Source organism: Sander vitreus, chromosome 5 (genome assembly GCF_031162955.1).
Source record: "Sander vitreus isolate 19-12246 chromosome 5, sanVit1, whole genome shotgun sequence".
NCBI classification, from domain to species: Eukaryota; Metazoa; Chordata; class Actinopteri; order Perciformes; family Percidae; genus Sander; species Sander vitreus.
Window position 1 is genome coordinate 16,628,990 of NC_135859.1, and position 25,085 is coordinate 16,654,074.

General features: G+C 40.4%; 4 protein-coding genes across 9 annotated transcripts; 2 read left to right on the forward strand and 2 right to left on the reverse strand.

Moving 5' to 3' along the window:
* Positions 1-507: 507 nt before the first annotated feature.
* Positions 508-4,582, reverse strand: unga (uracil DNA glycosylase a). 2 transcript variants are annotated; one of them, XM_078250691.1, is made up of 7 exons: positions 4,348-4,582; positions 3,796-3,999; positions 3,212-3,307; positions 1,500-1,597; positions 1,297-1,385; positions 1,015-1,193; positions 508-908 (listed from the first exon to the last, which is right to left on the reverse strand). In XM_078250691.1, exons 1-7 carry the CDS (start codon positions 4,444-4,446, stop codon positions 768-770), a joined length of 906 nt encoding a protein of 301 aa, XP_078106817.1. In that variant the 5' UTR covers positions 4,447-4,582; the 3' UTR covers positions 508-767. The 2 variants fall into 2 exon arrangements, with proteins under 2 accessions (XP_078106817.1, XP_078106815.1); XM_078250689.1 differs by lacking the exon at positions 4,348-4,582 and having other exon boundaries at positions 3,796-4,146.
* alkbh2 (alkB homolog 2, alpha-ketoglutarate dependent dioxygenase) lies at positions 3,949-7,554 on the forward strand. Its single transcript, XM_078250692.1, has 4 exons — positions 3,949-4,037; positions 5,397-5,697; positions 5,779-5,977; positions 6,058-7,554. The coding sequence occupies exons 2-4, from the start codon at positions 5,454-5,456 to the stop codon at positions 6,365-6,367; spliced, it is 753 nt and encodes a 250-aa protein (XP_078106818.1). The 5' UTR covers positions 3,949-4,037; positions 5,397-5,453; the 3' UTR covers positions 6,368-7,554.
* On the reverse strand, positions 7,386-16,458 carry usp30 (ubiquitin specific peptidase 30). 5 transcript variants are annotated; one of them, XM_078250685.1, is made up of 14 exons: positions 16,353-16,458; positions 15,633-15,677; positions 14,376-14,485; positions 14,119-14,292; positions 13,577-13,680; positions 13,369-13,467; positions 11,582-11,627; positions 11,401-11,495; positions 11,223-11,282; positions 11,034-11,120; positions 10,727-10,807; positions 9,080-9,302; positions 8,882-8,987; positions 7,386-8,778 (listed from the first exon to the last, which is right to left on the reverse strand). In XM_078250685.1, exons 1-14 carry the CDS (start codon positions 16,421-16,423, stop codon positions 8,526-8,528), a joined length of 1,554 nt encoding a protein of 517 aa, XP_078106811.1. In that variant the 5' UTR covers positions 16,424-16,458; the 3' UTR covers positions 7,386-8,525. The 5 variants fall into 5 exon arrangements, with proteins under 5 accessions (XP_078106811.1, XP_078106810.1, XP_078106813.1 ...); XM_078250684.1 differs by having other exon boundaries at positions 8,882-8,990; XM_078250687.1 differs by lacking the exon at positions 16,353-16,458 and adding an exon at positions 16,076-16,343 and having other exon boundaries at positions 8,882-8,990.
* Positions 16,459-17,402: 944 nt separating this feature from the next.
* On the forward strand, positions 17,403-24,572 carry svopa (SV2 related protein a). Its single transcript, XM_078250693.1, has 16 exons — positions 17,403-17,437; positions 18,599-18,756; positions 18,921-19,006; positions 19,107-19,205; positions 19,642-19,713; positions 19,930-20,054; positions 20,147-20,210; positions 20,315-20,440; positions 20,548-20,676; positions 20,776-20,849; positions 21,021-21,097; positions 21,489-21,593; positions 22,384-22,495; positions 22,578-22,659; positions 23,112-23,201; positions 23,287-24,572. Exons 1-16 carry the CDS (start codon positions 17,403-17,405, stop codon positions 23,497-23,499), a joined length of 1,647 nt encoding a protein of 548 aa, XP_078106819.1. The 3' UTR covers positions 23,500-24,572.
* The last annotated feature ends 513 nt before the right edge of the window (positions 24,573-25,085 follow it).

Below are 25,085 nucleotides of genomic sequence, written 5' to 3' on the forward strand. Positions count from 1 at the left end.
GGCCTTTCTCATGCCAAACATTTTGACTTGATATAGCAGGAAAAACAGCGGAAAAGTGAACTAATAACCACTTAGATGAGACAGTGAGCCAACATTTTCACTATGAGGACACTGCACTTAAATTGTGTGTTTGTGTGTCCAACTGACACCTTCGTGCTGTATAAAAAGACAGTCATATGCAGATAACATTCACTTGCCTATGCTCAATTGACTATGCCCGTAATCAGTTGCAGACAGCTCGGTTTACTTGTTGTAAACATGCAATTTCTTCAGATAAACCTGCATGGAGTCAACTTCTGCAATCTCTGGTGTCCTCATGGAGTCCTCGCATGACAATTTAACTGTACCGAGGTCGCCGTGGGGTCTCACGCAGTCAGCAAGTTATTACTTTAAGTTTCATTAAAAGGCCCTTTTAAGTTTTAATTAAATAAGTAAGACTGAACTGCAAACCAAGAGAACCACCACAGACTACACTGAGCTAATTTAGAGACATTAATGTACAACATCACCTTTTCGGAACCACTTTAATAGAACCAACATTTCAATAAAAAAGTTAAAAAACAAAAAAACAAAACACAAACATATTTACAATGTTGAAACAACAACAAGCATTTAGGAAAATTCAGTGTATAGTAGAAAACACAACAGTTTAAACTGCCAACATGAACTCTTTTTTTTATAAAGAATTAAAACAGGAAAGTAAAGCTTATGGGTGGGTTTTGGTCTGTAGTTAACCAACATACATGTTAGAAAACATGAATAACAACTTAAAGTGCCTTCCAGTTTACAGGAGACTTTCCAGATTTAATTAACAGCTCATTGGCCTTTGAGAAATGCCTGCACCCAAAAAATCCTCTATGAGCAGACAAGGGAGAAGGATGCACAGCCTGCAGGACGTGGTGGCGTTTCTACAAAAAGAGAGAACATAAACTTAGATGCATGAACGTAATAAAAAGCTTGGGTTTAAAACAACAGAGCAGACAATAGACTGTATAAAACAGAGTGCAGACCCACCCTGTTTATAGCGGCTCCCTTCTTCTGAGCATATGATCCCCACAGCATGAAGACAAGGCCTTCCAGGTTGTTGCTGAGCCAGTGCACGACAGCATCAGTGAATATCTCCCAGCCTCGGTCTTTGTGGGAGTTGGCCTGGTGCGCTCGGACGGTCAACACAGCGTTGAGCAACAACACACCTGATGAGCATGGTCAAAGATGGAAAAGACGGCAGGTCTGTTAATGACCAACAGCTCTGTTGTTGTGCAACTGTGTTCAACAGACTGCTTTAAAGAGAAATACCTTGTTTGGACCATCCAGTCAGATCTCCGTGTCCAGGGTGCTGAAATCCTTCAATGTCCGTCACCAGCTCTTTGTACATGTTCCCCAAACTGGAAATGAAAAGGATCAAGGGTGTGATTAATATGTCAAAGGACAGTACACTATCTGATGTCAAGTTAGAAAACTGACTTGTTCACAGGCAGAGATACTGAAAAGGTTTTAACCTGGGTGGAGGAGGCACTGGTCTTTTGACACTAAAGCACAATCCATGGGCTTGGTTAGGACCATGATATGGATCCTGGCCAAGAATCACCACTTTCACCTGGAATATAAGACAGATCTTTCAGTGACGCAACTGTGACAACTAATGCCAACTAGAGATGTTCCCGGGTCCAATACTGCCTAAAACGCTGGTATCGGTATCGGGAAGTACTGGAGTTTATGTACCGATCCGATACCACGTAATAAAGCCCTAAAGAAAATCTACGTTAAAGTAGTTTATTTATGTTCTTTTTCATTATAACTGACTGTCAAACTGCAGAATAAAAGAACGTTCTGGGGCGTTCATGTTTCACAAAGAGTTTAACCTGAGCCAGACCGACAAAGATAGAAATAATATCACATCCATACAGGGATAGTAGTATACAGTTGTTAAAACATAATAAAATATATGACACACTGGTATCGGATCGGTACTCGGTATCGGAATCGGTAAGCAAAAAAATGGTATCGGACCATCTCTAATGCCAACCTAAGAGATATTACAGATAATACACGTAACTTCCATTTTACCCACACAGCAGACAATTCTGTTAGGCTGGAAATCCAGACTCAATCCGAAAGATTAAGGGTCTGGCACTGAGTAATGAAAATGGCCCAACTCGAGGGGCGGCATCAAGCATGCATTTGAAAATCTCACTGCACGCAATTGGATAACACTACGACCAATCACAACAATACAAGGGGTGACGTAGCCAGTGCCCCATAAGCTTAGCTACCAGCGGAGCTAACTGGTAGATTAAACTGTTGTCATCTGTTTAGCTCGCCTCTGGCCCGCCTATATCAGATACACCGATGTGATTGGTGCAGCTCGGCTACAAGGGCATAGTTAATGAGCATCATTACTCAATGCCAGAGTGACTCGCTGAGCAAATTCAAATGTGCTCTCGCGAGAACTCTGGATTTCCAGGGTACAATTCTGTACCACTGACCCTAAATTTCAGTTGCACAAATTTTCCATGTGTCGTCCTCCGCTCCTGCTGGGATTTGCAGGTGTCTGGTTGTCAGTTTAGCACATGGTAGACATTAAAATAACTTTGTCAACCTATGTCACAATAACTATGAAGCAGGCCACAATTTAACACTGTCTTAGTGTGACAAAAGAAAGGATGTCTCACAATTTTCTACAACTCAATCAAGACAATACTGTCATGCACAATTACACAAACTTAATTGGCCCACCTGCAACATGGTAAGATAAGACTGTTGGCGGATGTTTCATCCAAACCTAGATGTACAGTCCCTCTATACTTAAAAAGGACTTGTGTCCTCAATACAAGGACCCTCAGGCATTCAGAGCAGGGATCTCTGGCTGCTTTAAGGTCGGGCAGGACGTTTGGAACAACGCCTGAACAGCCTGGAACTAAGTCTTAGGAAAGCTAAATATGTGCCAATCTTTAAAAAAAATAATTCTTAAACGCACTTCTTTATGTTTTAACTCTATATTTTGTAGTTTGTACAAATGATTGCACCATTATTTTATATAGTGTCTTCTTAGTCTCTTTAAATTCCTCTCTTACTCCTGTAAAGCACTCAGTTTCGAATAGTTCTACATAAATAAAATGTGTTTGCTGGTTTATTTTTTTTATTTTAAGTGGTTTATACTTTGGTATCAGACACAGTGTCACAGGTCAGGGAAAGTGTCAGTGTAACTTACATCTTGGATGTCACACATCTGAGTCCAGGTGAAGACATGTTCAGCAGGTGGGTACACAGTGTGGCGTTTCCTCTCTTCAGAAACAAAATCCATCAACTGTGGCAGAGATATGAAGTTATTCAAACTGTTCAAAACAACAAAGCTTTCACAAATCTGAAACTGTTTTAAAGAATCATTAGCCTCTCTGGGATAACAGTCCAGATATGACAAGTCTAGGTATAGTGGTTTTGGATCTGGACCTGGTCTAATGTGCTACATATGAAAAAACTGTGAAATCTCCCTTTATTGCGTTTTCATAAAGACAATAAAGCTTTCACAAATCTAAAAGTGTGTTTTAGACATAATTCAAAATTTACCTTAATGACTTACACGCTTTCAATACAGTCAGAGGTTCAAAAAACAGAGGATCAAAAAACAGAGGATCAGTCACTCAGCAATGTAAGTTATGTTTCCCTGCTGAATCAGACGCTGTGAATCGGAAGCTAACTTCAGCTTTAAGTTTCCCTTAAATTTCCCCTTAGCCAACTTCAGCGTCGTCAAAACAACATAGACACCGTGTGCAGTGTGATGACTTGTTCTCTCACTTTTTTAAAGTAGGGCTTTCCAAATTCTCCCGACAGTCCCTCTCGCCAACTTCTCCCAAACCCTGGAGGTGTTTGAGCGGAAGAGTGGAGTTTCTCCAGCGCTGCTCTCTTGTTGCGTGCTATCCTGTCAAGCTGCTCCGGAGACAGAGGAGCAAGAGGGAGGCTGGAAGCCTCTGGCTCCACCACCGAGGACTTCAGCTTCTTCTGCACAATTTTAGTGTATTTAGCAAAATACAAAGCAGGTGAGAAGCGTACAGGTGGAGGCGAGACTAGCTTTAGAAACCGTCGACAGTGCAGTACAAACATGCTCGTGCTATGGTAGCTGTGATTAGGAATTTTAAAAACAATCAAGAACACAGCGGTACTTGTGAACGCAGCTTGGGTTACGCTGAACGTGTCGCGGGAAAAGATAAATCCCTTAGTTTTTCAAATACTAGTACAAATTCACTGTAAGTGATGTTTAAATATTAAATATTAATAACGTTGTGTTTTAACACTACAAGCTAGACATGTGGCTAATGTTAACTGACAAACTGAAGTAACTTCGCTCACCGGGTCTTTGGCATCCTCCTCGGCTTCATTTATATCCTTAGAAATTCTCTTTTTCGAGACAGGCGAAAAAAACGAGTGAATAGTTTTTTGTCCAATCATTTTGTTGAAAAACACCTTGGCGGTTATCTCTTGGCCGTAAACTAATAACTTCACTTATTAGCTTATGTGGAAGCAAAACAGCGGTGGGCTCCTCAGAAAACAGTGGAATTGGAGTATTTCGCGCCAAGGAAAGTGACGAAACAGAGTTATGATAATGAGCTGAGCGCTGTTCAAGACAAACAGTTTGTGGTAGGTTAAGCACCGAGCATTCGCCTGAGAGAAATATACGTTTTATCAATTATTTTTTATGTTTTATATTTTTATATATATATATATATATATATATATATATATATATATATATATATATATATATATATATATATATATTATGGTCGTTATTATGGTCGTTATTATGTGATATTCTATTGTATAAAGGCATGATGTCACAATCTTTGCTGTTGTTTTGTAGTAGTTTTGTTGCTAAAATAAACAGTTTGGTTAATTGATTAGTCAATCGACAGAAATTAATCGTCTTCTATTTTGATCATCGATAAATCATTTGAGTAATTTTTCAAGCAAAAATGGCCCAAATTATTTGGTTCCATGTTCTTAAATGTAAGCATTTGCTGCTTTCCTTTTCTTATATGATAGTAAATTGAATATATTTACATTTTGAACTGTTTTATACAGTCTATGGTTTTAATGTCACCTTGGGCTCAGAGAAATTGTAATCACTATTTTCTAACATGTTATAGACAAAAAGAGTAATTGATTAATCGGGGAAATGGTTAACAGATGAATTGATAATGAATTATTATGTATTAGTGGCAGTCCTATCTTTTATTAAAAGGTCCTGAATTAAACAAAATATGACAAATTTCAACTTAATTCTGAGGCGGTGTAACAAATCAGTCCACTCAATGCAGACCCACATTGAAGATGCATTTGTTACGTTTATTTAATCTCAAAATCCGTAAGAATGTTTCATTCTTCTTTGCATCATCCAGGTCTTAAACATCCTAAACTTAAGCTCCTCAGAGTTCCACAGACAACAGGTTACTGCAATGGAAAAGTTTGTGAATAAAAGCTCCTGCATTAATGATGCAAAAAGCCCACGAAAGAAGATCAAACTGGAGAGTGATGAGAGGAGCAAGAAGGAGGAGGATGAGGGAGGTGAGTTCTCTCATCCTGTTCCCTGGCAGAAAATAGAGGCAGAGGGACTAGACTGTGATTATGCTCTGCTGTTCTCCAAAGAAGAAGCACACCAACTTTTTAAACAGCTGGAGGAGGAAGTGGTGTACTCAACAGGTACAATATCCAACCTTTTTCTGTAACGTTATGACCAGAAGTTGCAGTGTAGTTGAACGATTGTGGCTGTTTTTGTTCCAGGAGAAGAAGCAAAGGTCCAGTTGTTTGGAAAGGTGCACAATATACCCAGAAAGCAGGCTACATATGGAGATGCAGGTCTCACCTACACTTATTCTGGGGTGACACGTTTAGCCTGCCCCTGGACTCCAACCTTGGAATATATTCGGGATGCTGTCACAAAAACAACTGGGCAAACATTTAACTTTGTTCTGGTCAACAGGTGAGGAATACTGAATACAACTTGTAGAGGTCATAGTTATGGATTCATCTTCCTGCTGAAAGTGTTCTTCTCTCCACCAGGTACAAAGATGGGCAGGATCACATGGGTGAGCATCGTGACGATGAGAAGGAGCTGGAACCCCTCTGTCCCATCGCCTCTGTCTCTCTGGGAGCACCACGAGACTTTATCTTCCGGCACAGAGATGCTCGGGGAAAACAGAGCCACCGACAGATCAAACCCGTGAAGCTGGAGCTTGCTCATGGAAGCCTGCTCCTTATGAACTCACCGACCAACACTTTTTGGTACCACAGCCTGCCTGTTCGCAAAAAGATTTCCTTGCCTCGTATCAACCTCACCTTTAGACGCATCCTACTGGGAAGAAAGAAATGACCAAGCGTGGATTATCACCTGGGCCAATGGGGCCAGCGCCCAAGAAGCCTCTGACTAAGGGGCCCCAAGTCAAGTCACTTCTGTCCTTGGACACATGGTCAAATATCACAAATCTAAAATGTGTTTGTTTATGTTGCAGCTGAATCTGAGTGACTAAATGACAGCACAAGGTGAAATAAGTGAGGACTGTCTACTGGGATTCTGGAGAATGAGCACATTTTACAGTAATCAGTGGTTTAAAAATGACACTTCATGACTGACTCAAACTATCGCTTCAGCTATTTTCAGTAAATGTCATCAGGTTAAGTTTAGTAAAGCAGCTGGCAATGTTCCTGAAGAAAGGAACACTAAAATCAACAATTCTCAACTCCTGAGTGCAGACCTTGAAGGCTACATTTAGCATCTTGTGTTGCACTCAAAGGCACTCATGTACTTTGACAGCGCAATGAGGCACTGTACGCTGATTGCAAATTAATTTGTTATATTGGAAAGAGAGTTGTGTGCTGTTCCAAAGAAGAGGCACAAATTTAAAAATAAAAGTATTATGGTAAATGGCCTATGTGTTTCGACAGAATGTAGACTGATATTTGTCAGACTCAGCTTTGGATGGGTTTAAAATGTATTGGAGGGGGTCTACTGAACTATCAATCTATCCTCGGCTGTTGCTGTTGGCAGTAGACACACAGCCTAAATGGCAAACCAAAAAAATATTTTGTCAGTCTGACTTTGGCACTAAGTAGGATTTACCCCTTTTAAATGATGTACTGTATTTATATTTGTGAAAAATATACCCCTTTTCGTTATAGATGAAATATTTAGTTTGAAACCCATCAGTGACGGCTGCATGCTTCATCAGCAACATACAGAGAATGCTTAGAACTGGTAGAGATTAAGTCTTTTGGTCAAGGACACTTCAGAAGGTAGGTGCTTGATCTAAGACATGTCTGCTAGCACACATTATCTACTGTCTCAAAAGTAGCAAATCATTATTTTGCTGTAACAAAACAACTCTAAAGTGTACGTGTTTTATTTTTTTTAATACCTGAAAACAATCACCTTTACAGAGTGCACACAAATACACACAATCTCACACGAATACACATTAGTGCAAATTGCAAACATTAACGAGGAGTTTTGTACCAGACTATTTCTCATTTGACTTAGTCGTTTGGTAGGAGCAATGGCAGCTACACCGAATTAAAAATATTCAGGATAACTTGCCCAAAAACCTGCAGTTATACTGTGGCTTTATTAACAGAGAGCAGATCATTACTAATAATCGGTTGAACTGTATTCCAAAAGGCTCTTATGCATCATATTGTGTGTTTACATTAGTTGTAGCACACTTGGCTTCGTATGTTAAAAATTTCAAGCATTAAAGACAACGTGGCACTTTAACCTTAACTCTGCGAATCATGACAGCGTAAGGATTATTTGAAACATAGAAAAATATCAAATTCAAAATGCTTATGAACAAGGTCAATTGAAACATTAATTCCAATAGTTTTACATAGACTGCTGCGAATGATTAGCAGATTAGACGAGACGATAGAGAACCAGTTTTCTACATATCTGACTTCATAATATGTAACAACTTCTAAGTAACATCTCCAAGATATCCTAATCAGCTACTTGTGTGTCTGTAATAACAGTGGACAAAACAGGAAAAACTACAGCATCATAAAAATGCCACAGAGTTTAGTCAATTGAAGCTTTACACATGAACAATGTTTTGCAGGGCTATTACTCTAGAGTGGACTATATTATCAAGTGTTCCTGTTTTTTTTGTCCCATAGAAGCCAAAATGTTGCATGATAGAAATTGTTACACATGTCAAAGCAAAGCAGTTTATTATATTATTTGATTAAAAATCCTGCAGGTCCATAATCTTTGGGATTGAGAGCCTCCTACTCTGGATCAGAGCAGCAGACAAAGTATCCACTAATGGATTTAATATCAGAACACATCATTCAACGGCCTTCAACATGTTTCTGTGATACATGGTACAAAGTTATCTCTACAGTTACTTTGGGATGGATTCCCTCTCTGGTCCCATTGTCACAAAGTCATAATCCACCTGTTGGTAACTGCGTTGTAACTGGCACATACAGCTGCGACAGTTTGACTGGAAAGGCTGTGTGAGGTCGAGAGCTTCCGTTTACTCTTCTGAGCACAGAGTGAGGTTCAGTCCTCGGACTCTCTCGTAGAAGAGCATGTAGGCGTTGGAAGACAGCACCTCGTGCTGGCTGGCTTTTCGTACAGAGTCGTCCGACACCCAAAGCCACTGGGAGCTGAAGGGTGAAGAGGTGCGTGGTGAGGAAGGGCTGCGGCGGTACGTGACAAAATGTCCTGAGTGCATGTCACCGTGGTGAACCAGCACAGCCCTGAGCTGGAAAAGGTACTCTGTAGGACTGAAAGGAAAGACGCTATGATCTGAAGAAATATGCACCACAATACTCACTAGCTTGATAAGCATGAGTTCCTTGTATTGTTGCACCTTGACATTAAGTTTACCTGTAGTCATATGTGAGGCCAAGCTGTGGGTTCGCACCAGGAGACTGAAGAAATACAGACGAACATGTTCCGTTGGAGAAAGGTTTGTTGTTGTTGTTACGATGCTCTGCTTTTGGAAAAAAAATACAACAAATGTATGATGGAAAAAAACAAACTGAATGTGAAGCAGGATGATATTACAAAGTTTACGCAACACACCAGTGCCATTAGCAGAGGGCTTTTTCATGGAATCATCTGAATTTTCTGCCTTTGTGGGGTTCGGAGCACATTTAATCCGCTGACTTCTGTGTGTGGAAGCATGGTGTTTGTAGCGGTCCATCGATAAATACTCTGTGAACTGCACATGCTCCTGCCTTTTGATTGAGGTTCCTTCACTGGACCACGTCAGTCTTTGTAAATGGATGCAGAGGCACTGGGGGAGCTAGCAGAGAGAACATTAGACAGTGAAAGGACAAAACAGAACAAAATTTGAGAACATCTTTCACTAATAAGGGGAAGTTTTGATCTCCCTAACGATTTACTGTTACATTTCTCTTCCTAAATTAGACACAAACAAGCTTTAGCAGTGTACGTAGTGTCTTACTGGTGATCTTTGCTAAAGCTTATGGTTAGGGAGTGAGGAGTTGCAGCGTTCACCTAGACCGGCGGGGGAGTGTGTGTAGCCACAGTCACGGCGCCCCCCCTCCCTATCTCTGCAGCTCTTAGCTATGCTGTTATAGTTTCATGCTACGTTTACACATGGCTGGCTATTTTCATAAACGGACATTTCAACCTCTTTGTTTTCAAAAATAACATCGTGCACAGCTGTCAGTTTTCAGAAAAGTGTTTGTTTACATGTACCCGTGTATATATGCCGTCAATGCCGTCAAGAGCATGCCAACCCTGTAGGTGGCAGTGTAACGAGAAGCTCAAGCCCACGTTAGCCAATCAGAATCCCGAAAATAGCAACAACAGCAACGTATCACTTCCTCCCTCTTCTCTTCCTCAGCTGCCTAAACCTCCGTTTGTCTCAGTTTACATGCAAACGTGCAAACAAAGTTTTCAAAAATCTCCACTCTGGCCGGAGGTTTTAGAAAGACTCGTTTTCAGAGGCGAATTCTCCATTTGCGTGTAAACAAAGGGCACAAACGAAGGGAAATGTCTCAGTTTTTTTAAAATAACCATGTACGTGTAAACAGGGCCTTAGACTGCCGGGGGACGTCCTTTGACACACTGAGCTCCTCTCTCCTTTCATCTGTGGGCAAATGCTTGTTACTAACCTAGCTCTGGGGAGCCCTTATGTTTTCTCGCCCCACCAGTTTTCCTTGGATTAGGGTGGCACCTCAATCATTGTTGCAGCTGTCGCTGTGGTCCTGCTAGGTGCCCTGCTATGCCCTGCTACGCCGCACAGTGCCCTGCTACGTCCAACTACGCCCCCTGCAGTGCCCTGCTATGCCCGGCTACGCCCTGCTACGTCATGCTATGTCCTGCTACACCATGAACTACTACTGCTACAAGTACTATTTCTAGTCATAGTTCCATTATCTTTATTGTGACTATAATTGCCACTGTTCATCATACCCCCAACCGGCACCGGCAGACAACCGCCCACCAACAGCCTGGGTCTGTCCGAGGTTTCTCCCTAAAAGGAAGTTTTTCCTCGCCACTGTCGCACTAAATGCTTGCTTACTGGAATTGTTGGGTCTTTGTAAATTATAGAGTGTGGTCTAGACCTACTCTATCTGTAAAGTGTCTCGAGATAACTCTTGTTATGATTTGATACTATAAACAAAGTTTAATTGAATTAACATCTTGGGCTACTTATAATTAGCTCATAGTGGCATGATAAATATAAATGACAGTTACCTTTCCCAGTTTTAGCTGTTTAACAAATGTTGTCCTTTGGCTTTCCAGAACTTGCCCATTCACTGTGGTCCCTTGTTGAAGCTGAGGTGAAATAAACATGTTATTATTATAAACAGAAATGAAACAAAAACAGCAAAATACATCTTTGTAAAGAAACATTAAGGCCATTCTGGTGTAAAATATACATGTTGCATGAATGCAAATGAAAGTAACTTAAAAGGGTTTCCTGTCTATGGTTTTCTGTAAATTACACATTTGACTAAATGATTACCAGAATGTGGCATGACAGACACTGCAGTGAATGTACCTTGGTGCAGTTTTCACACTCCACTTCTTTGATGGTTTCTGAGGAGATGAAATGCTGAAGACACTGATCTAGAGAGATAAGTCGACCCTGAGGACAAACGCAGATCAATTTATGATGAACAGAACAACAAAAAATGAGTGTTACTATTAGAACTTTTCATATTTATGTGTTTCTGACATTTTTGCTTACCCACTGTGGTAAGGGGATGGACAGGGAGAGGCTTTCAAATGAGTCATACCGCACTGGACTCTAAACAAAATCAAAAGCAAAGAAAAAGGATAAATCACCTCAAAAAAGTACAAGGTCAAATGACATAAACTAGCTTGCGAGTCACTTCTTTGTCAAAAAAATAAAACAAAACACATACTTGTTGTTCACAGCGCTTGCATGACATATTGCTTGTTAAGCGACCATGAAAGGGATGCTGAGACTTCCAAGGACTTGGTATTGGATGAAGAGGAGCTGCAAAAAAAACCAACAAATTATTCAGATGAAATATATTCCTTTGTGGTTTGATATTCTAGCCTCCATACTTTTTGTCTCCTTACCACGACTTCTGCAGGTCATAGTTTTCTCATCTTGATCAGAGAGGCTCTGGTATAAAACAAACACATACACACAGAATAACTTGGGAGTGCAGTACCACATTTGTCATTTTTGACAACACTTAGAGATGGTCTGATATCATTTTTTTTTTTTTATCCCGATACCGATTCTGATACCTGATCTCTGTATCTGCCAATGCCGAGTACTGATCTGAAACTATCCCTGTATGGATGTGCTATGATTGCTATCATTGTTGTAGGCCCTGGCTAAGGTTAAACTATTTGTGAAACATGAGCAAACACAAACAATGAATGCCGTAGAACTTTCTTTTATTATCCAGTGTGACAGTCAGTCATAACAGAAAAGAACATAAATAATCTACTTTAAAGTGGATTTTCTTGAGGGCTAAATTACGTGGTATTAGATCGGTGCATAAACTCCAGTACTTGCCGATACCAGCATTTTAAGGCTCCGACACACCAACCCGACGGTCGACCATCGGGTTGGTGTGTCAGAGAAAAATAGTTCACTGAAACGTGTTTCTGAAAACATTTTAAGCGGGAAATAGGCCATGCAGTTGCTGAATCTGTCTTCATTTCCGATCAACAAAGGTCAGTTTAAAAGATTTTCGTCAGATTTTGAGAGGCGTTCGTCTGGCTCATCCCGCTCGTCATTTCCGGTAATTGGTCATGGAGTCCGACTGGCCACTGGCCGATTCAACACGTCAAATCAGCCCAAATGAAGGCCGACGGCTCCTCCGACTGACGACGGCACGGAACACACCGAACAGACTCGAGTCACTGACCTCGCCAGACTGCCCGACAGCCGATAATCGGGTTGGTGTGTCAGCGCCTTTAGGCAGTATCAGAGGCTTTTCATCTCTAGTTAAAATGGTGCAAAAACTTCCCTCCTGACTACACGTGTGCTCTAAAGTTCTGAACTGAACTGCAGAGCATACTGAAGGGTCTGCATGTAAAGGCCTTGAAACACCAAGCTGACGAAGATGGCCGACGAAGATGGCCGACGAAGATGGCCGACGAAGATGGCCGACGAAGATGCCTCTCGTCGACCCTTGTCGCCTTGTTTTTTTAAAATTAGCACTGGAACACACAGCACAGACTACAGCCGACGGCCAAGTACCACGTATGTTTGGTGGTCACTTATCTGGCAATAGCAATGTGCTTTCCTATGATGTGACAAGAGCATGTGAATTAAACATTAAGTTCTTACACTTACTAATTTAGAGGCTGGCCGTCTGGCTGGTAAGCTAGCTTGCTTGCTAGGAGGGTAAATGTTTAGCGGTGCAAAGGGCACAGAGAGGTCTATTATGGTTTTTATATTAACGTAAATATCACGGTATTGCAGGGTCGATTCTAGAATCCGACCTTTAGGGGGCTAAGTCCCTAATGAGAATGTGACATGGATACAGTGCCTTGCAAAAGTGTTAAGGGGGGGGGGGGGGTCGCGCCCCCTAAAAAGGGTCTAAAATCGCTACTGCGGTATAGGATATTATTTTATTAATGTTCAGCTCGTGTGTTTTGGATTGATCAGATGAGATCAAAAATGAATAGAGCCTCGGTGTGCCTGTCACAGTTGTTTGTTTTGCTCACTCGTTTCCAAGCTGAACAGCCAAGCCGATGACTTGGCTGTTCTGCCAACGCCGCCCCAAAAACAGGCCGACGCGGAACACGCCGCACAGACTAGGCCGACCCTCGGCTTTGTGCGTCAGGGCCTTAAGAGATATTTGTGTGCCGTTTAGAGACAAGCAAGTAGGGACATGATAACTTGCCTCGAGGGAATGCACGTCAAACAGGTGAGCGACTTTGGGTTGCCGATCTCGCTCCTCCTCCAGAGAAGATGTAAGGACATGAAAAAGTTCATGTGCATCCTGAGAAGGGATAAACCAACACAGACAGACGTGCAATAAAACACTGCACCAAACATTATATATAGAAATGTTAAAAAAAAATATCCACTGAACAGCATTATTGACTAACCTGCTCTTCAAATGAACTGATGTGCCACCGGTACAGTCTGAGAACATGCAGGAGGCACCCGGCATCAAGTACATCTTCCTCCCCAGGCTCATTACTGGACAGAGCTGTTAGTGCAGAAACAGACATCATCCTTGTTACAATTTGGTTGAACACTGCATGTCCACAATGCTCTATATTGAAAAGGATAGCCCTTTGAGATGTAGCATCTCATTTGCGATGGGGTCCTATAAACACAAATTCATAGTTATAAAACACATACAAACAGCATAGACCGTTTGTTTTAAGATGAGAAAATAAAGATGTCCTGAAGCAACGGTACGTGGTCATCGATCTCAGAGGCACAGGAAGATTATTCCAATCAGATGACGTGATAGTTTAATGATCTGCGTCCAACTTCTTTGCTAATTCGTGGATATTGCACATGTCTGAGTGGATATGAAGATCTACAGAACACCCTTTTTCACGATTGCATAGTCAGACTGAAAACTTTGAAAAACAACACAGTGGCGTTTATTGTGAAGATAGACACTGGTTTTATATACCTTTGAGAAGCTGAAGCAGTGTTGTAGACAGGTGGTTGTCTTTGCAAGACTGAATCATAGGTGAACCTGAAAATGTCTCCAGCCACTTGATGAAGGACGGACATGCTGCCAAACCCTGAAGCAAAGAGTTCAGGAAGCAGGTGTTGCCTAAGTTCAACAGACCAGGAACCATACCTGAAAGAAAACATGAGTCATTGTAAGTTACTGCTTTACCACTAGTGTCCTACATATAATTAGTGGATCACATTGATTCTTACCTCTCTTTCTCTTCTTTCTCTCTGTAATTGGGCCCCACAAAACGTATACTCCAGCTGCAATCGCAGCAGCTATCCCACCAACGACTCCCCAGTTTTTTATCATCTTGTTTCTGAAAAGACAACATTGTGTTAATGAAGCACATCGGATGACTTTGGATGAAGGGAAGTAAAAAAAGAAAGGACAAGTAAAAACAAAAGGAAAGGCAGTAAGGCATGATGGTAACATCACTTCTGTTGATTACGATACAATAATGATACTGTGTGTTTTTGTTTATTCAGTGCCCAACATCTGTATCTGGGCACTATAATTATACTATAATTTTATAATTGATATTTGGTAGTAATACCAACGTGATATGTAATAAAAGCCAGCAGCGTCTTCTTGCATGAGGAAGATGGCTAAGTTTAATGTCGACAGGTTCCTGTTGACAATGTTTTATATCTTTCATATTCTTTTATCTGTCTGTATGCTTTCCTGACTCTCAAACGAAGAAAAAAAAGTGTACTAACTAAGATGGTCAAGGTCCCTGGTACTCAACAGAAGAGTCATTTGTACAACAAAAATAAAGCAATTCTGTGTGATATCCTCTACATCAGACCTTGCCTTCATGTTCAATTTTTAGGGTCCCTTTGACCAAAACCAACACTTTTAAAAATGATTTCATGCTGCCTTGTCTCAACACTGAGAGCTGTTGGTCATTGGTCCTTTTGGAGGCAGTAGTTTGTGGTGATGTTGAACTGTATTGTATTGTTGATAAAAACATATGTTTCTACTCTCATTAATATCAATTTTGTGGACAAAATGTCAGATACACCCCTCAATAAAATGCAATACAATTCAACGGCACAAAACCACAACTTTCGAAATTACCAAGTTAAGTCAACACCTCCCTTACAAAGTTGTTGAACATTATAACCTTCATGAAAGTAGGATTTGTTGCAGGGCTGTTGGGCTAGATTATGTTGCGCAGGGGTTGCAAAACATAACGTAACTAACAAAGTAAATAACATGTTAAGCTTTCTAACTGTGACACTAGCAGACTAAGTTAGATTTATTTTAAATCAGATAAAGACATACCTGTTTAGACAGACATTTGGTCCGGTATGCACCTGGTCTGCACTTTCAATATTATTGTGTAATACTGATTGTCGGTGTATTTGTTCTAATTCCGGTTTGTGTGTCATGTGTTTGCCCCCTGTAAAGCACTTTGTGACTTATGTCTGTGAAAAAGCGCTTCATAAATACATTTTACTTACTTAAAAGTTGGAAGAGGCTTTGCTTGATCTGAAGTCGCGTCATGTCTGGTTAAGTGTTTACCACAGATAAACGGCTCAAAGGTTAATGGATCACATTATTAATGCATTTGGTCTGCATTACGTTACGTTTTGTTTTGTCTGCCTTATGTCAGAGTATGCAATCGTGATATATAGAAGAAGAAAACGTAATAGGTTCCCTAAAAGCCACAAATCCGTTTACAATCCCACTTCTACATGCTGAGAAAGACACTGCTTTGTCTGTAGCAGCAAAGTGAGATAACAATACAAAGCCACAAAAACACAACATATACAGTTTGTTAGGTACACGAAGCTAAAACTAATGCAGTCTAACGATACACCACTTCACCAATGTGTAACCACGAACCATACTACCATTAGCATACAGCAGAAGGGAGAGCGGTTTAGCGGTTAGGCTAACTTACCGACAACACTGAGGTGGGGGTTAGGCTGCCCTCGGCGTACTATGTCGCCTCCATTGATAAATATCCAAGCTGCTATCTTGAAGTATAGGTAACATTTCTCATTGCAGCGTATCTCTATCGTTAGCAGGTTTTGTAACTGTAACGTTAAACCGGACTCGTCTGTCTGCGCATGTTACACTTTAGGTCCAACGTACGTCGGCGTCATGACCCGCTTTACTCCTGACCCCGTGCGCTAAAAATAAGCGTTAGTTGTCGTTTGCCAGCTGAGAGGTCTTACCTGACTAGGTGTCCAGTGCCAAGGAACTCCCCAACAAGCTTATCAGAGCTTTCTGGTCTGCACCACAACATCCTGCTTTCATTGCGGAACTTCCGTCTTTGGTGGCATGTTTCAGGACGGACCCACGGGAGGGCGTACAGATGTGTTCACAGTTTACAGTCCGACCACTAAATGTTTGTTGCGCACATTTTTGAAGTCATGTGAATTATTCACAGCTCCAATTTTCTTAAACGAATATATGACAAAGTTTAAACAAATGTTAAGGGTGTGACTTATCTCCTGCTAAAAGAAGGTTTGGCAAAACGTTCTAGATGTGTTAATATTATTTAAAAACAAACAAGTAGTCCAAAACAAATTCAACAAACAAAAATGTTTTTTTAATTGCAGCAATAAAACATTTTCAAAGGTAATTTTCTGGTAATTCCAATACACAATTCCAAACACAAGATCCCATCAGAATTAAACCTTATAGCCCTACAAGTTTGGTTTGTTATTTTTTGTCTAGCCTATTTCTTTTATACTCTATATCTCATTTTATTCTGTCAATTAATAGGCCTTCATTTTTTTTATTATGATTTCAAATGTTCTAATGCATTTCCGCCCCTCATGTAAAAAAATTAAAAAAAATACAAATGGCAATACAAATTTCATTGATCTTTTCAAATCTGATTATGGACATTATACAGCATACCAACAGGCATGGATTGGAGTTCTTCAAAAGTAGGCTATAATACTAAATTCTAAAGATCACGCCATATGTTTATAATCTGAGCTCAGCTTTAACTGCTGCGGTAGATCAAGTCTGTATGAGTGTTGATAAGTCATGTGGAGGACCCCAGTAATCAGCATTCATGTAGTGTCAGGTCCTCCTGAGCTCATCCTATCCACTCTCCCTCTGTGTCTCGTGCTGTGACTCTCGCAGCGCGGCTTCTCATTGGCTGCCGGCGGACACTCGGAGCAGGTAGCTCTCCTCGGTGCTGAAATCGCTGCTCGTCGTGGTAATGTAAACGGCGATGAGGCCAAACGGAGCGTCAGACAGTAAACACCAAAATGGACGATGATCAGTTCCAACTGAGACAGCTGCCGTGAGTAGTAAACAATCTGCACATTAACGCCTTTTTGGTTTTACTCAGTCCATGTTCAACCGTGAAGGCATGTTTGGCCGACGCGTCGCCCTCTGACAGCCTCGCATCGCGTATGTTTGATTAGCTCGCTGGACCACAATAGCCGGACATTCCTTAAAAGGAATAGTCATTTAAAAACAACATATCCAGTCATAATACCTAGACATGCTCTTACATTAAGGGGAGAATAAATATAATATATAATATTCATAGGAAGCAGGTTTGCTGAGATTTCTAAGCTGATGCAGTTTTCAGTCTTAACTTGAAATTGTGTTTACTGTAATGACTCAGTACCTAACGTGATTTATTTCAACCTCTGCTGTACATTAAGCTAAAGGTTGGCCCGTACAAGTCTAACCTGGTCGTCATGAGCGACATTGCTCAAAGACGTAGCCTACATTAAAATAACGATATATTGTCTTCTTACAATAATTACACAAAAATATTAACATACAAATTTCCCAAATGAAATAGTTTGTTTATCAAACAGTAACAATTATGGATTCAGAATAAGCATTAAAATATATTCCAGTTAGAAAAACAAAAGAAAAAAGACCTATGTTCAAGGGGTTGTCACAGTATTGCTAATTATGCTCACTTGCATTTCTTTCTAAAGAGCTTGAAATGAAAATTATAGTCGTTTACAGGACAAACTCATCTGCATCACTGATACTTTCCATTGCAAGTAGGCTATTTTATGTAATTGCAGTGATTAAGACATCACTGGCACTCTCAGAGTTCTCTTATAGTGTTTCATCCTTAATGAACCATCGATTATCTACATGTGGGCGAAGATTATACCTTCCATCTGTAGACAACATGCATATCTATGAGCATTTAGGCTTTATAAGCTTGCCAAGCAGTGAAGTGCAGTGTGCAGACTAGAGCTGTCAATTGGCCTGACATGGTTCCCCTATATGATGATGTTACCACCCATTCACAAAATCACAGCCAGAAAAAGCTCATATCACCTAGGCAACAGCCTCCGACTCTCATTTGTACTCAGATTTGCCCTGGCACTAGTCTTCTGAAACTCCCCTGACCAGACATATTGTAGAGATGTTAATCCTCCTGGGCTTTTAAAACAATTATTTTAAAACTGGGCTCTTTTTTTTTTTGTAGTGTTGTCCGATTCCGTCGCACAGGTGAGAGCACACACTCTGAGGATGATGGCGAGAATAGAGAACAGGATGTCAGGATTGCAGAGCAGATTGATCTGGAGTCCGTGGCACTTGCAGACGGAGCTCCCGTTCCCCGGGAGTTTGCCAATCCAACTGATGGTACAGTATGACAGGGCCTCATTTTACACACCCTGTCTTTCATAATCAACTCACAACTCACCTCCCCAAAGTATTTGAGTAAAATTTTTTTTAAAAATCTGTTTCCAAGGTCAAGAATGAACTCAATCTCAAAAGTAATATTTTGTAAAAAAACATTCTCTTAGATACATTCATGGTAGAAGATGCTGTTGAGGCCATCGGCTTTGGGACATTTCAGTGGAAACTCTCCATCCTCACTGGTCTGTCCTGGGTGAGAACTGCTCTTTACTAAAACATACCATTCCAGATATTTTGTATGTGTGCATGTTATAATATATTAGCTGTCTCTGGGTTGTTTTCTGTTTGTTCAGATGGCTGATGCTATGGAGATGATGATTCTAAGCATCTTAGCCCCACAGCTCCACTGTGAGTGGAGGCTGCCCACCCTCGAGGTGGCACTGCTTACATCGGTAATGGCTCTCTAATGTCTCTAAAGTGCTCTTGCTTGCAGTGCTAAATATGACTGTCCTGATAGTTATTGGTTAAGTGCTTTGGGATTGTTTCAAATGCTCGTATTGAGCAATGACAACCATGTCATGTTGCAATATTATGAGTGGAATGACCAACAAAAGACCTATTTTCTGAGTATGATATAAAACAACAAGCAAACAGGGGAACTACAGTAGGTTTGACTAAAGATATTGCATAGAGAGTTCTTAATTGAGATGTAATAATTACATTTTCATGAAAAATAATTAAAACTTTAAAAAAAAAAATGTAGTGACAAATGACAAAAAAATATGCATGACAAGACGTGCATAACATCAGCTATTTGTAGTGAAATTATAATTAAGTGCATGTTTATGCTTCTACTATCCCATTAACAGTCTTTTTTCATTAATGCAGGCAGTGTTTATTGGGATGATGATCAGCTCTTCTCTTTGGGGAAACATATCTGACAGATACGGCAGAAAGACAGTAAGTTCTATAAAGCCTCTGTTTTACATGGAGGTGATTTATATTTCTGTTTCCTGTAAGACAAACTGTATCTAGTTTATAGGCGTTGGAAGTTTAGCTGTTGGGTTTTCTGAGTGAAAGAAAGACGATTTCAGACACTGTACTGTATTGCTCTCCTGAAGAGCCACAACACATTTATTCAGCAGCTTGTTATACTTTGATTGTATGCACACACAGGGTCTCAAGATGAGTGTGCTGTGGACTATGTTCTATGGCGTGATGAGTGCATTTGCACCTATTTATGGGTGGATCCTCGTCCTCCGTGCACTTGTGGGCTTTGGCATCGGAGGAGCCCCACAGTCGTAAGTAGCCCTCATTTATCTCTCTAAAAATGTCTCTGTAATTATTAATGATGTGAGTCAAGGATTAACTGTGAAATATTCCTCCTTATAAGGGTGACACTGTATGCTGAGTTTCTGCCTATGAAGTCCAGAGCCACGTGCATCTTGCTGATTGAGGTATGGACTACCCTTATCTATCATCTGTCTAGCCATAGTGTACAGACATGACAAAAACATGCAACCATTAGCATGATTTTATATCATTTTGACTCCCTTGACAGATATTTTGGGCACTGGGCACTGTGTTCGAGGTCCTCCTAGCGATCCTGGTGATGCCCACTCTGGGCTGGCGTTGGCTGCTTGGCCTTTCTACCATTCCTCTATTCATCTTCTCCATCCTGTGTTTTGTGAGTATGATTTTATCAGTCTTGAGATGTTCTGCAAGATGTAAGAAGAACGACAGAATGACAGCTTTATCAGTTGACATGTATGTTTTTTGGTGGGTTGGGAGCAGTGGCTACCAGAGAGTGCTCGATACGACGTGCTGACAGGGAATCAGGAAAAAGCTTTGGCCACATTGAAGCGCATCGCTACAGAGAACGGAGCACCAATGCCACTAGGAAAACTCATAGCTGCCAGACAGGTAAAAGCCAGTTTCTGCAGAGCATAACATTCTCTGGCTATTATTCATGTATGCTTCTTATTGTCATTTGTATATTTTTATGTCTGTTCTTTTAATTAGGAGGACCGTGGAAAGATTCAAGACTTATTTTCATCACACTTTCGCTGGACCACAGTTCTGCTGTGGTTTATTTGGTAAAGGGAGTGTATTATAATGTCACCCACTCATATTCTGAGTCATTTCTCACTGATTTCCTTTTCTTTCTTAATCTCCAAAACTTTGTCTTCTCCATGTGCACAGACATATTAATCTATGTTTTATTTGATGATTCTCACTTCATGTGAACCACCGTTGTTTCTCCTCAGGTTCGCAAATGCCTTCTCTTACTACGGGCTGGTGCTGCTCACAACAGAGCTGTTTCAGGAGGGAGGTGCATGTGGAAGTGAGTCACTGCTCCAACACCGACAGATGCCTTCACACACTCAAGGACATGCACACCTAATGTGCTACACTGATAAGAGAGACTTTAGTACAGTGTCTTGTCTGTAAAACGTCTATAAAATAAATGTCCCCCAGGAGATAATAGCAGACATTTTACATGTCTTAGCAGGAAAGGCACAGGTGTAACTGATGACGACGGCTACTATGACACGTAATGGAACAGAGCCATTGCTAATGTAATTTACACCTGTGCTTTTCATACTATGTCAAGTCAAAATGTCTGCCATGAAAAAGGTCTACGTAGTTATACAGTATGTTTTTGCAAAATCACAGATCGAGCCAGTGCTGAGTGTGAACCATCCCATATTCTGTTGTTCTATACCTCCCTCTAGTGTCCAAAGGTAAAAAGAGGGAGCTCCGATGCAACTTGGAGTGTAAATATCTGAACTCAGACGACTACAAAGACCTGTTGTGGACCACCTTATCTGAATTCCCAGGTACACATTAGTTAATTCTGTGTCTTCAAAAAGTCTGTTCTTTTTTTTTGTAAGATTATTCTAATTACTTAAAAAAAAACTGCAAGTTTTTCCACTGTACCATAATTACTTTATATTTACTAGATTTATATTTACTTGATAATATAAAACAGCAGTGCAAAAAATGAATGTGTTATGTAATTTTGATAATTACTATGTTGTATGTTTTTTCTTCTTCTCGGTACTCACTATGAAGTTCTTTATACAAGTAATTACTGTGTGCTGTATGTATACTGGATAATTATCTAGTAAATGTTGCTAATCAAATCAGTTGCTTTACCTGTTGCTACATTATAGCATCATGTCATCAGAATAATGCAAAGTACTTGTTATACACCTGTTACCACATTACTTTAGGGTATTCCAGGGACAGATCAGTAAAACAGAAAGATGAGTTAAGTAGAACAGCAAGTACAACCTACAAGTAAATCATAATAATAATGTTAGTAGAGCATTCTCACAGAGGACACTTTGGCAAGGTGTTAATAATGAGAATAATGATGGCTGCATTCCATTTAGTTGTGCTAGGGCCATACTGGCATGCCAAGTTTGGCTGACCTAAATAAAATGGAGCCATCATTAACATTAGTACTTACACCTCTGCCTTTTCCTGCAACGACATGCCAAAATTATTTAGTAATAAGGAAAAACATAGTTCATTAATCTGTGTAATTACTGCACTGTAAAATAAAGAGCAACATTTTTGTTCATATTATATTTGACAAACCTGGAGTTTTGCATTGTCGCATAGGACTGCTGGTGCCACTGTGGGCTATTGATCGATTGGGAAGGAAGAAGACCATGGCGTTGTGTTTCTTCGTCTTCTCTATGTGCATTATTCCACTCTATGGCTGCGTTGGGAGGTAAGGTGGATACTGATGAGAATGTTAAACATGAAATTGTGGATCCACCATATATCCAGCATTGCTGGTTTTTCTGTTGCAGAGTTTCCATGACAGTGTTGATATTCATCGCCAGAGCTTTCATCGCAGGAGGATTCCAGACTGCTTATGTTTACACTCCAGAGGTAAGAAATCCAACTAGAGTGCAGTTCTTGTTTAGCTTGAATTGTTGTTGTTAAATGAATAGAGTTACTACTCTGTCTGTGGAACAGCCTGCCGGAGGACCTCAGGGCTGCAGAGAATGTTCAGATTTTTAAGAGCAGGCTCAAGACCCATCTTTTTAACTTAGCTTTTCTGTGCTCAGTCACGTTAGTTTTATTGTGCGTATGAGAGAGGGTGTGTGCGGATGTTGGTGGTGGGTGTGTGTCTGTGGGTGTCTGGGGATGCATTTATGTGACAGGGGGTGGGGGGTCAATTGCTTTTAACTGTAAAGCACTTTGTGCTACATTTTACATGTATAAAAAGTGCTCTATAAATAAAGTTTGAGTTGAGTTGACTAGTAAAGCTCTGATAAAATCAATAGTTGGATTAAGGGAGCATCAGGGCAGCCTACTTAGTATTTTCTGAAACTCTGCAGGTGTACCCAACAGCAACCAGGGCTTTAGGTCTGGGAACAAGCAGTGGAATGGCCAGAGTCGGTGCCCTCATTACACCTTTTGTTGCACAGGTAACACCCTTCTATCAATTTCCTTATTTAAACACATCACAAGAAAGTTGCTCATTTTTCTTTGTCCCTGGGCTTCATCCTGCAGGTGATGTTGGAGTCATCTGTGTACCTGGCTCTGTCCGTGTACTGCTGCTGTTGCCTCCTAGCTGCTGTAGCCTCCTGTGCGCTGCCAATTGAGACAACAGGCCGGGGCCTGCAGGAGTCCAGTCACCGCGAGTGGGGCCAGGAGATGGTGGGCCGCGCCTCCTCCCAAAGCTCAGGGGGAAACCCACCCTCCAGCTCCGGCTCCCAAGGCTGAGGAAGACACATTGGCTGGAGTAAAACTGAGAGAGGGGACCACAGTGAGGAAAAGAGGCAAGGAGAGGCAAAAAAGCTGGACCAGCTTTAGGTGTCCATCTCCAGTCCCATCCTAAGACTCTTCAGTTTATGCACCACAGTGGCTTCAGAGAGCCAGGCAGCACAATATTATATATTATATTATATAGTCTTCAACCACCATTGCTGTCCCAATTTTGCCACTGAATAACTGCACACAGGGCAACAGGAAAGACCAAATGACCTACAAGGGGGTTAAGATTGAGAAAATAAATTGTGGACGACATGTTAAACATTCTTGGACAAGTTAAACATTCTTGGACAAGTTAGAATTTAACTACTTCAAGCAAAGTATTTGTATGCTGCTTCAATGCAAGAGAAGCAAAGGAGACTAAAGAGAGTAAAAGTGTTAGCTTAAAATCACCATCTTCTCAAAGAGCCTTAAAACTACCTATTCTATTTGTGCTTCAGAGACCTTTTAACTTAAAAAAGGCTTTAACAAGCTGCGTCTATTTCATACTGAACAAAGATGTATAGATAAGAAAGAGCATCATCTTGTGCACACAAAATGTAAGTTAAAATACACAAGCTTTGTAAAAATTGAGGAACAATTCCACATTGTCAAATTAACAAATTATTGGATTAAAAAAGGTCTGGGGTTACTTCTGAGTTAAATATGTTCATTTTTCTTGTGACAGTCGTATTTCACATTTCAACATGAATATTTGTCTGCTTAAGAATGTTGAGGCCATTTAATTTACAACAACCTGACAAATCTGCCGAAGCCTTCATGAGATCATAATATCATCAGTGACATCATACAGTCGACAATATGTCATAATTATACTGTAGCACAACTGGAACAAGTCCACAGATCCTGGGCTGCATTTGAAGACAATATTATATAAGTTAATGCTGAAGTATTAGTAAAAATCTAAATCTGAGTCTTTTCATCACCCAAAGCAGACTCAACCTAGTTACTAAGAGATTACATGATTTAAAAAATGACATTAACACAAGTATATGATGTTACGATCTATAAATGCTGCGTCTCTTGCTCTACTCTACCAGACTTTGAGGCTGCGCACACATAGACCTACACATGTATATACACAACCATTTAGCAGGATGTTACATTCCGTCTTTCTGTAAATAATGTATCAATACCTGGTTTAGTTGTCGTCTTTGACTTTTGTTTGTAACAAAGGTGATGTGAAGACAGACTTTGCCCAGTCTGAGTGACACACTCAGCAAAGTTTTGTTGAAAAAAGAAAAAGATTAACTAGTAAAGATCCAGCAAGCCAAATCTCTACCTGTCAGTGTTTGAGATATAGTGCTGCATTAAGTGTCAGTGTGCACATATTCTTGTCAATGCACTGGATGTAAATGTGTATGATAACTAAAGTAAATAATCTTTCAAAAAGTAGTAGATGTGATGAGATGTTATTTATTACTAAACAGTGTGATTTGATAAGTTATGATTATCAATAGTAAAAGTTTGTCTACTTTTTCCACATTAGTTGAGTACATTTTCAAAGGTATGTACACTTTATATACTCCTTCAAAGTA

Excerpts from the sequence above, each read along its gene's own strand:
- unga (XM_078250689.1), bottom strand. The coding sequence starts at position 4,101 with ATGTTTGTACTGCACTGTCGACGGTTTCTAAAGCTAGTCTCGCCTCCA. Across the intron at positions 1,194-1,296 it reads GACTGGATGGTCCAAACAAG|GTGTGTTGTTGCTCAACGCT; the intron begins GTATTTCTCTTT and ends CATGCTCATCAG. Across the intron at positions 909-1,014 it reads AGGGAGCCGCTATAAACAGG|AAACGCCACCACGTCCTGCA; the intron begins GTGGGTCTGCAC and ends CTCTTTTTGTAG.
- alkbh2 (XM_078250692.1), top strand. The coding sequence starts at position 5,454 with ATGGAAAAGTTTGTGAATAAAAGCTCCTGCATTAATGATGCAAAAAGC. Across the intron at positions 5,698-5,778 it reads GGAAGTGGTGTACTCAACAG|GAGAAGAAGCAAAGGTCCAG; the intron begins GTACAATATCCA and ends TTTTTGTTCCAG. Across the intron at positions 5,978-6,057 it reads AACTTTGTTCTGGTCAACAG|GTACAAAGATGGGCAGGATC; the intron begins GTGAGGAATACT and ends TCTCTCCACCAG.
- usp30 (XM_078250684.1), bottom strand. The coding sequence starts at position 16,423 with ATGTTGTGGTGCAGACCAGAAAGCTCTGATAAGCTTGTTGGGGAGTTC. Across the intron at positions 13,681-14,118 it reads ACTGCTTCAGCTTCTCAAAG|CTCTGTCCAGTAATGAGCCT; the intron begins GTATATAAAACC and ends CTGCACTAACAG. Across the intron at positions 13,468-13,576 it reads TCAGTTCATTTGAAGAGCAG|GATGCACATGAACTTTTTCA; the intron begins GTTAGTCAATAA and ends ATCCCTTCTCAG.
- svopa (XM_078250693.1), top strand. The coding sequence starts at position 17,403 with ATGGACGATGATCAGTTCCAACTGAGACAGCTGCC. Across the intron at positions 19,007-19,106 it reads TCCTCACTGGTCTGTCCTGG|ATGGCTGATGCTATGGAGAT; the intron begins GTGAGAACTGCT and ends CTGTTTGTTCAG. Across the intron at positions 22,496-22,577 it reads CTCTATGGCTGCGTTGGGAG|AGTTTCCATGACAGTGTTGA; the intron begins GTAAGGTGGATA and ends TTTCTGTTGCAG.